Source organism: Sinocyclocheilus anshuiensis, unplaced genomic scaffold, assembly GCF_001515605.1.
Source record: "Sinocyclocheilus anshuiensis isolate Anshui unplaced genomic scaffold, SAMN03320099.WGS_v1.1 scaffold156, whole genome shotgun sequence".
NCBI classification, from domain to species: Eukaryota; Metazoa; Chordata; class Actinopteri; order Cypriniformes; family Cyprinidae; genus Sinocyclocheilus; species Sinocyclocheilus anshuiensis.
Window position 1 is genome coordinate 179950 of NW_015554069.1, and position 11195 is coordinate 191144.

Genomic DNA, 11195 nt, shown 5'->3' on the forward strand with positions numbered 1-11195 from the left:
AATATCTATTTCTGAGTGTTTAAGAGCTTGCTTAGCAAGCTTATCAACCACTTCATTAGCCTCCACTTCCACATGAGCAGGAACCCACAAAAATGTTATTAAGCTTATATTACTTATTCTTAATAAACTTGCAAGAATCTCATAAATAATGTCTTGCCTTGATGTTTTTACTCCACTTGCAAGGCTCAATATTGCTGCATAAGAGTCAGAACATATTACTACTAACCTTGGTTTTACATCCTCTACCCACTGGAGTGCTACCACCATGGCAATTAATTCTGCTGTATACACGGATACAAGATCAGTTATTCTTTTCTTAAAGGTCCCATGGCATGGAAATTTCACTTTATGAGGTTTTTTAACATTAATATGAGTTCCCCTAGCCTGCCTATGGTCCCCCACCCTTTAATACTAGTTTGAAACTTTGGAATAAATACTGCAGCAGCTGTACTGCCAGAGATAGGGTCTTTAGAACCATCAGTATATATATGTAACCACGATGGATAAGTCTGATCTAAATACTGCTGTGCAATAATGTTCTTAGGGGTTTCTTTCACATTTTTAATTTTTATTTGTATTTGAAAATCGACTATTGGCATAGGAAAAATCCATGGTGGTATACTGGATAATATCACAGTAGGGCTAACATCACAGTCTGCAATACCAACAACTTGTGCTTCCCTTTTAGCAATCCATCCAAAGCTTTTAATATTTTTGTTTCCATGCTCCCAGCATTCTTCAGTTTGATCCTTCGCTGGCTGTGCTGATTTAAATCTAGTGGTTCTGTTGTGTTTGTGTTGCTAGTTCAGTGATGCAGGTTGTGGTGTTCTCTCCGGCCAATCCGTGATCAGCAGAGTTTACACGTCACGTTTTGGTAACGGTACGGTTCACTTGGAACCTCAACCGAGGTGGTACTAAAAAAGTACCAGGTACCAGGTACTGTACCAAGTGGAAAATCCCCCAAAAGTGAACCGTACCGAGCCGTACCGTGCCGTGCCATGCAGTGGAAAAGCATAAAAAGTTAATACCCTAAAGGGGTTTATTCTGCGATAACAATCAGCTGCTATCGCTGGCCAGACATCTGGCCTGGTTTGGGCATGTTACCCAGCACAACAGCCACAGAAGGCAATTTTTCAAAGAACGGAAGGTAGGTGAAGCAGGGGAACAAAAGACTTGGTTCGACAGCATTAATGAATGGGCTTCTGTCAACATCTTCCTATGACTGGAGGACAATCTGATCATGATCAAAACACATGAAGTAAGTCTGGAGGACAATCTCATCTGCATCATCTCTCATGTTTCCCTGATGACATGATGGGTAGAGGACCTGACATGACATGCTATAGTTTCTTTTTTTTTTTTGATCATGATCAAAAAACATGAAGTAGGTCTTATCTGTTTTTCTAAAGGTTTTCCATTACATAGCATGTGGTAACAAGTTCTTCAACTGTAGGTAGACATTAAATGAGAAAATGAGATGGGAAACGTGCAAACAAATAGATCATAGCTCCAATGCAGAGTTACGAAGAGTGACTGGATGGATAAACATTTAGGGAGGAACATCTTCCAATCATCACAGTTCATGTACATAATACAACTACAATGAGACTTATGTTTGGGTTTCCACAGGGTGCTTTTTAATCCTTTGTTACAGCTTTCAGCTGTGGGACTGCAATTTGCTTGAAAGACTGTGTCATGTTAGTTTATATACATTAGTTAAATTCAAATGGTGGCAGGTTCTCTCATGTGACAGCTCAGACTTTAAGATGATTTTAAGAAGTTTATCACATGATTTGTGAGGATGTGTGAAAAAAATAGTTATAAGCATAAATAAACATAATTTATATTGCAAACCAAGTCCTAAACAACAGCAACAACAGGGGAGTCAATAGGATTAGCTTTTTGTCACCCATAGCACAAAAAAAGAAAAAGAAAAACATGGCTAACCGTATCAAAGATTTAAATAAAACATATTTCTGTTAAAGTTTGTAACTGTTCATATTAGTGTAATACATTGAGAAATTAACATGACAGTCGCATCATTTTTTTTGACAACATCACAATTTAAAATACCTAAAATCTTAGTGTCACGTTTTGATTGGTCAGGTTGCACGAGGGACGAACATTCACAAGATGTACCAGATAAAAGGGCATACATTTTTCACTTCCATTTAGTTTCACTTCGCTTCCAGTTATTCAGAGACTCTCAGTTTAGGCTTTAACAGACTCTGTGTAAATGATAATATTAACAAATAATTGACTGAATTATTTAAAGCTTTCTGGAAAATTCAAAACCAAATAGAAAAAAAATGAGTGAAAGAGGTAAGTACATTTACAATTAGTATGTAACCTAGATATATTGATGATATCTGATAGTAGATAGTAAATATGAAAGTATGTAAGTTTATTTTAAAATTTCATACATCTGTATTTTCACAGAACGTCTGATTTCAAAAGAGGATCACATTAATTCATTTGGTAAGACCTGTTTAGTCATTTCACTAAATCTTAATCTTTTGTAGTGTAACACTAGCTCTTTACTGAAAAAAAAAAGATTTTTCATTTCTAGATACGTATGTGAAAACAATCCACAGTATTACAATTCAATAATTAAAGTAATTCTTTATATATCAAATTTTGTTGGGAAGTCTGATTCATTATGCATTTCATCCAAAGTAAAAAAAAAAAAGAATTTACTGATTCATCAGTACAACATTTAACATCATATTTTTGTGTGGAAAATGTATAGTTAAATGATGATGTTATGAATGTATGTATGTATGTATGTATGTATTCAATTATTCAGTTTCAATACATTTTTATGTTGTTTGTCTGTAGTATAAAAGTATGTATGTTGATGCTGTCACCCTGCTGTCAGTTTTCAATTTGGGGTCACTGGTTTTGTGCTAGATAATTATTTATATTTCCGGCCTTAAGTTGCTTTAGTGTAGTTGGCTTATGTCAGTTTGTAGAGCAGCTAACAAAAGTTTTAAAAGGTTAGGCTGACACTAGTTTAACTACTTTAAATTGTGAAATATCTTTCTCAAAAATGTGTGTGTACATTATTTCTGAAAGCGGTCATTTTCCTGTTACAACTGAAGTGCAATGTAATTTTAGAAAGACAATCTGCTGCTGTAAGACGAAGACCACTTAATCAGCCGCACCAACATCACATTGCAGAACTTCATAGGTGGACGCAGCAATCCACAGAAGACAGAAGTACAAGTACATACTTTAACTTAAATTGTATTGCAAACAAAGTAGTTTTTAAATGCAGTTGACATTCTTTTTAATCCACATGTTATAATTGATCCACAGTATCAGCCTCATCTGAACTCAGGATTGTTCTGCTGGGTAAAACTGGATCAGGAAAGAGTTCAGCAGGAAACACCATCCTGGGCCAACATTTTTTTGAAGAGGCTGTTTCACCAGTGTCAGTTACTAAAACCTGTAAGAGGAAAGAAGCACCGATTGGTGACCAGATCATCTCAGTTGTCGACACTCCAGGCCTGTTTGATACGACAATGACAAAACAGAAAATGAAGAATGAAATCGAGAAGTGTGTCTACATGACTGTTCCTGGTCCTCATGCATTTCTGTTGCTGATAAAAGTGGGGAGATTCACAGATGAAGAGAAGAGTGCAGTGAAATGGATTCAGATGAACTTTGGAGAAGATGCTGCACATTACACCATCATTCTGTTCACTTACGCTGATCAGTTGAAGAGAAAACCTTTAGATGAGTATATAAGAGAAAGTAATGATCTCAAGGCTCTTGTTAATGAGTGTGGTGGCAGATTTCACTCATTCAACAATGAAGACACAGAAAATCACTCTCAGGTCACTGAACTGCTGCAGAAGATTGAGAAGATGGTGGAGAAGAATGAATGGACATTCTACACTCATGAGATGTACCAGGACGCTCAGAGAAAGATACTAGACAGAGCACAGTTCTGTAAGTGTATTTGAATCAGAATACCACCATGATATAACCACCAGTGCAGGAATAAAATGATCGTGTTCTGTTCATTATCTCTGGATCAGTCCTGCATCAGTCACTGCCTGTTTCACATATTATACTGATACTATGAGATTTATCTACTTATCTAGTTCTTTTCTAATGTCTCAATTGTAATTGCTCTGATTTATTTGACATTCTGATTGACAGGGTCTGGAAATCCTCGGATTCTGCTGCTGGGTAAAACTAGGTCAGGAAAGACCAGTGCGGTAGAAACCATTGTGGGCTGAGAAAGTTTTGAAAGGAGAAATTCACCAGATTCTGCTACTGAAACCTGTAAGAAACTAGAAGCTTGTGTGGCTGGAAAGAGCATGACAATAATCGACACTCCAGGACTGATTGATGCACCAGTGAAGAAGATGAAGGACGAAAGAAAGAAGTTTGTCTTCATGTCTGTCCCTGGTCCTCATGCGTTTCTGCTGGTCATCAAACCGGATTCGAGATTCACAGACGAAGAGAAAAACACAGAGAAATGGATTCTGGAGAACATTGGTGAAGATGCTTTACGTCACACCATCATTCTTTTCACTCACACTGATCATCTGATAAGACAATCATTGGATGGGTATATTGGCGAGAGAAGGTTTCTTCAATCACTGGTTGACGGCTGCGGTGGCAGATTTCACTCATTCAACAATCAGGATAGAAATGATCACAATCAGGTCACTGAACTGCTAGAGAAGATTGAAAACTTTGCAGAGAGAAATGAATGGATGTACTACACAAATGAGATGTTTCAAATAATTATAGAAAGAAAGATTTTTTATGAAAACCTAAATAAATTCCTAACTAAAGCTGCAATAGGAACTGTACCACTAAGTGTAGGAACCATAGTAGCAGAGAGTGCTGTCATGGCATTAACAGAGTCAGTCATAGCACCAGTACTAATATTTGCAGGAGTTGTGGTTGGAGCTGGAGCAACTGCAGTGTTTGTTTGGAAAAAAATGTATGAAAAATATGGTTAGTAAGCTTTTGCAATCTATGTTGTTATATATGAATGTTGTAATTGTCATTGTTGATAGATGACACATTCATTTTAATAAGTGGCTAAACAACCTATGACCTAATGTTTAAATGTTTTTCAATGTGCTATTTTCAATAATTCAGATCTGAGTGTTAATTTTTGTTACTTTTTATTCACTGTGCTATTCAATTCAATTCAATTCAAGTTTATTTGTATATCACTTTTCACGATACAAATCATTGCAAAGCAGCTTTGCAGAAAATTAAGTTTCTACAATATATTTAGTAGTAGCTTATTAGTGGTGACTATGTCAATTTGATGTACAGTACATATGGCAGAAATGTACCGTAAAAATCAATTAAAGACATAATCAAACAGACGATAAACACTATTAACAGCAATTATTATATGTTGCAATCAAACTTATAGCAAAATGTGGTAGTTCTGCATGTTGTTTCAGGGTTGGCATCATCTGAGGTCCTCTGAGACATGTTATAGAAACGAAAATGATGGTGTATAAAATGATTTTAAGATAAAAAATAGACCGTAAAGAATTAACTTGATATAATAAACTCAAAACACACAGCAGCAACAAACAGGAAGTGGAAACATCTGAATGTCGTCATCATTAGCAGACACTTCATGTATCCTTTTTATCATGCCTAATGTTTGACATGTGGATCTTCCTAATATTGCAGGAGCATCTCTTGCCACAATCTGGAACTGAATCATGTGTTTTTGACCTTTGTACTCACAGATTAACTGTTTCTGTCCCAATGGCGACATCTGGTGTCCAGAGTATGTAAGTAACTTGCAGGTGGATTTTAGCAGCTTCTCCATTATGTCCAGCGAGTTGAAAGTCTTTAATGAGAGAACATTACATTCTGCACCAGTGTCCAACTTGAATTTGACTTGTTTGCCTCTAATCTTGAGCACTTCAGACCACTCTTCTTTTTCTTTCTGGATCTCGGTAGTGACAGACTGTAAATTTTGTAGCTTGTTTCTCTGAATTTCTAGTGTGCCCAGGAACATATTTTTGTCACCTTCCTCTGTCTGCTCAAGCGTGTGCATCTTTCTACGGTGTTTCCGCTCATTTTTGCGAAGTGGTTCTTTTTATTACACTGTCTGCACGTTTGACCGTAGGCAGGGCATTTTCTCTGTTCATGTTTGTAACCACATCTGCTGCACTTTATGTCGTCATTCGAATCACTCCTCGTTGGCATACTCTTGTTGATTTTTTGCTTAATTTTTGCAGTTTTGATCTTGTGCATGTCTACTTCTTCATTTAGTGCTTTTACTTGGCTAGACGTGATTTCGTTAGCCCGACAAATGTCCACAGCTTTTGCTAGTGTGAGATCTGCTTCTCTTAGCAATCTGGCTCTTACTGTGTCATCTCATATGCCGCAAACAATGCTGTCTCTGATTAGGGAATCATGCAATTCTCCAAACTCACAGTCTTTTGTCTTGTTCTTTAGGTCCGTGACGTAGGCATCAATATTCTCTGACGGTCCTTGGGCCCTCGTGAAGAACATGTTACGTATGTAAGGTAGGTTTTTTCTCAGTTCACAATAGTCTCTGCATTTTTGTTTGAAAACGTTTATTTTGTCTCTCTCATCTTCATTAAATTCTAAAGTATTGCAAACTTTAATTGCTTCCTCACCCGCGACGTGCAGAAACGTGGCACACTGCACTTTTTCATACTTTTCTGCAATACTGCTAGCCGTCAGGAACAAGTCGAATTTTTGCATCCAAATCTTCCAGTTTTCGGCAAGATTTCCTTGTAAACACAGGTTTGATGGTGGCTGTAACTGTGCCATTCTTCTTTCGATGCACTTACAACTTCTGACACCATGTATTGTTCTTTTTTAATCATTAAATGAGACGACGCCCTCTAGAACTCAAATGCTTTTATATACCTCCTCGTTCTTACGTCATGTGCTTCCACGTTACGCACTTACATCATGACGTATTACACTTTAATCATTAAATGAGACGACGCCCTCTAGAACTCAAATGCTTTTATATACCTCCTCGTTCTTACATGTCATGTGCTTCCACGTTACGCACTTACATCATGACGTATTACACTTGAATACGTTACACCACACACACTCACACATAACAGCATCTTTGTAACACACATGATATCACAGCCTATCCTACATGACTAATAAAAATCACAAACAAATTATTATAATATATGATTATATGTAATTTTATTTCAAACGAACGAGTAAAATAAATTGAGTTTTCTTAGAATAGGCTAGTTCTTCTCTGCATTCTTCTGAAGGCGCTCCGCCTGCGGTGTTGAATGCTTTGTTGTTAGACCATTTAAACGTTAATTACAAAATTACGCAAATAAAATGTTTAGCGTAGCCTAACTCTGGACAAAATCTTTAGCCTATTTATTTAATTAGCCTATTTATTTTATTTATTCTAGACATTATTTCTAAGTGAAGCAACATTTGCAATATCCACAAGATACAGTATAAGAGCGCACGGCCATCTATCGATCATTTGCGCCTCAAAGGGGGCATTCCAAAACGCTTAACGGTGCTTGATGCTTTAAGAGAGTGTTTTTAAAAGACTGAACTCAGTAAACACATTATTAATAAATTATAATATGTACAGACAAGCAGATCAGTCCAGGATGCGAATAACGCAACTTGTTTTTCTTATAGCCTAACTGTTTTCTATGGGTAAAACGCTTAACGTGTTAAACGCGTTGTGTTCTTATGGGCTTATTTGCTTGTCTGTACATAGAATACTTTATTAATGATGTGTTTATTGAGTTTGGTCTTGTAAAAACACTGACTTAACACATTAAGCAACGTTAAGTGTTGTCCGTGCAGTATTCTATGGGAGGAAAATGCTTAAAGCGGAATTAGACGCATTGCGTTCTTATTATGGGCTCATATTCTTGTACATAGTATGAATTACTAATAATGTGTATACTGAGTTTTGGCTTTTAAAAACACTCTTAATTAACACTTATAAAAGGGATAGTTCCGGTGCTTGGTTCTGATTGGTTGAGCCGCGTTTGAAGCTGTTGTAAATTACTCTACAAACATACACCTTTGTTTACGTCTGTTGTTGCTCGGCAACCATTTTGTTGCAACCACAACTGATTCTGAGGAACTACATTGTTTGGCGGAAGAAAAATGTTTTTATTAATATCATTACACTTTATTTGCTTTGTTTTATTTTGTGAAACCTTGCTACATATATGGAATAACCGTTTTATAAAAGCAATAAGCCCTGTGAAGCCGTGGTTTACAGTGAATTTATAACAGCTAAGGGGTGTTGTTAGGCACGACGCAAAGCGGACTTCTTGGGGCTTACTGCTTTAATTAAACCAGGTTAAGCATTTTAGAATGTCCTTGTCGTTATTATAGCAACAGTAAACTCATGATGCATATTTTTATATATATATTAGGGCAACAACAGACACCACGCATCAGATGTGTGGACGTATTTCATCAAGGACGACAAAAATATTGTAATTTGCCAACTCTGTAAGACTACTTTAAAATACAACAGCAGTATGACAGCTATGCACAACCACCTACGATCGAAACACCCAACCACAAAGGCAAATGTTAGTGAGATGCACACCACGAAGCAAACAAGCATAGGTGAATTCTGTAAAGGCCCAGTTACAGAGAAGAGAAGACAGTTAATGACAGCTTTACTTGTGGATTTTATAGTGAAGGATGTAAGACCACTCTCTTCAGTTTCAGGAGAGGGATTCAGGGGAATTATCAACTTCTTTGAACCCAGCTACACTGCTCCATCGAATGCTACACTGTGGAAAGTAATTGGCCACAAATGTGACTCTCTAAAGTTGGACATTGCGTCTGAAATGAAAGGCAAGAACATCTCCCTCTGTACTGATCTCTGGACTTCTTGCACCATGGAGCCATATATAACAATAACAGCTCACTACATCAATGAACTATGGGAGTTAAAATCAAGGGTGTTAGGCACCACTATCATGCCAGGGAGACACACTGCTGTCTACATTGCACAGAAGCTCACAGAAACTATTACAGTTTTTGCCTATTGCTTACACACGTTTTGCTAAATTTGGCTCATTGTGTCAAAACTCTACACACAAGCAAATAACACACAACACTGGGAAATAAACCATTCACATCTATGTCAAATTGAAACTCTGCTATCAAAACCTAACAATCCTTTGTCAAAATGTCACTCTGATGACAAAATGATACCCACTTGCATCATATGAATACACTTTCAGATCAGCAGCAACACACTAGTCTACTTTATATAAAAAACTGCAGTCTTTTGTTTTCAATGTTTTTATTCAGTTCCACAGAGGGCATGTTTTCACGACAACCAAAAAATGAAATACTGATTTCAAAATCATTACAGTAGTATATTTTAGAGTACAGTAAATTCAGTTAAATCAAAAATAAAACAAACAATACACTACTGTAAACACAGAAAAACACAATTGTGCGCAAGTGGGCTTATGGATCCTGCCGTCTGTTGGGGTCTGGCCACAGGATCTCATCAACATCACAAGCAATGTCTTCTCTCGCTAAGCATCGGGGAAAATATCCCCTTGTGTGTCGAATCCATCCCTGGATAGACCTCACCTCAATGTCTCCGCAGGCCTGTTCCATTGCCTGCAGAAGAGGCATACGGGCATGTGGTTGGCGGTCATATACGCCCCATCTCCAAGCGGAGATAGGCGTATATCCCTCTATAGGATTTAGAAATGGCGAATAAGGGGGCAAGTACAGAACTTCAAATTGATCATGGTTGGTGAACCAGTTCTGGACCAGAGCAGCCCGATGGACATGAACTTGGCCATGGAGATCTGTGAGGCCTTGCCCCACCACATTGGTTGCAGCGGACACACATTACAGCTTGCAGTTAAGGCAGGTTTGGATTTACCTGGACAAGGGAGCCCGGTGGAGCTGGTGGACTGACGGGTCACGGTGGAGAAGAGGGAGCTAGCAGCCATGGTGAAGCCGCTGGGCCGAGGCGGAGTCCGGGACTCAGAGGCTGGAAGCGGAGACAAGGGATCCTCCAGCCACAATGCTGATGGAGACTGGCAGTCCCGCGGCGATACCACCGCACAGATGGTGGGCTGAGGGTGAGCAGAGGGGCTGCCAGGAAGCAGCGGTGGCAGAGCTGAAGAAACCGGGATGACAGGAGGAGGCAGGAGATGGAGGCTGGGTGGGAAATCCAGACAGGTAGAGGGTTCAGGGACGGTGTGTGCTGCCCACACACACCACATCACGACTCCCAACACCGGGAGCGCCAGTGACAGGGGAACGACCTCCGTTGTCGTTTCAGGGCAGGCAGACAGTTCAGGGCAGACAAATAAGAAGAAGAGGGCTGGAGAAGAGGGGGCATGTCTGCATATATATCCACATTGTCCTCAGAGTTCAGCGACAGCTCACCCTCAGCGGCGGTGCAGTGGGCGGGGCTTTCCTCAGCACCCTCACGCCCCACTGGTAACATCCACCGTCGCATATGATGTAGCCGGCTCTTGCACCTGGTCGGATGTGATAGGCTCTGGCTCTGGGGCGATCCTCAGCTCTGTCGCTCCTTCCTGCGATGACTCGTAGGTCGCGCTGGGCTCTGGCTCTCCATCTGCGGTGGGTTCGGCTGACGCTCTGCGAAGCGGGATGATGTTGGGCTGGGCTCTGGGTCGAGCTGTGTTCCCAATCGGGGCCGGATGCTCTCCAGACACCGGATGATTGCCTCCCTCCAGTTCAATCCCGTGGTGTCGAGGGTAAATCCAAAACAGACAGGCAGGAAACATACGTATGGACTTAGAAGACCGGACAGGGGAACACAGGACAGACTGGAACTAAAGGGAGGAGGAGGATCAACTAATGAAGACACAGGTGTACTGACTAACATATTCAAACATGAGGGAAAACTGGGTCACACTGAGCACATGGGGACACAAAACAATCCAAAGGTGTGACAGTTGACAGCAGAATTGTCGTGCATCTGTGACTTTCATTGCATGAACAAAAAATACTGAGATGTTTCTCAAATTATCATCTTTTATCTTCCATAGTTTTTAGGCCGTTGTAGCCTAAACGATTATGTGTAATAAATTCTATGTTGAGTCAAATAAAATATTTATTTTAAAAGCTACTATTTGTAATGTCTACTTGACAAATTTTTATTTAACACAACAGTAGCTTTAAATAATCGTTTGTGGGTA

At 39.2% G+C, this 11195-nt stretch overlaps 1 protein-coding gene across 1 annotated transcript; it reads left to right on the top strand.

Annotated features, from left to right (window-relative positions):
- The first annotated feature begins 2309 nt into the window (after window positions 1–2309).
- LOC107668669 (GTPase IMAP family member 7-like) lies at window positions 2310–4247 on the top strand. The gene is made up of 4 exons (XM_016460627.1): window positions 2310–2322; window positions 3118–3225; window positions 3319–3954; window positions 4168–4247. Exons 1-4 carry the CDS (start codon window positions 2310–2312, stop codon window positions 4245–4247), a joined length of 837 nt encoding a protein of 278 aa, XP_016316113.1.
- Window positions 4248–11195: the final 6948 nt, after the last annotated feature.

What these genes read in the sequence shown, in the direction of transcription:
- LOC107668669 (XM_016460627.1), top strand. An exon ending in CACAGAAGACAGAAGTACAA is followed by an intron (nt 3,226 to 3,318) that starts GTACATACTTTA and finishes ATTGATCCACAG; the next exon opens with TATCAGCCTCATCTGAACTC. An exon ending in ACTAGACAGAGCACAGTTCT is followed by an intron (nt 3,955 to 4,167) that starts GTAAGTGTATTT and finishes TCTGATTGACAG; the next exon opens with GGTCTGGAAATCCTCGGATT.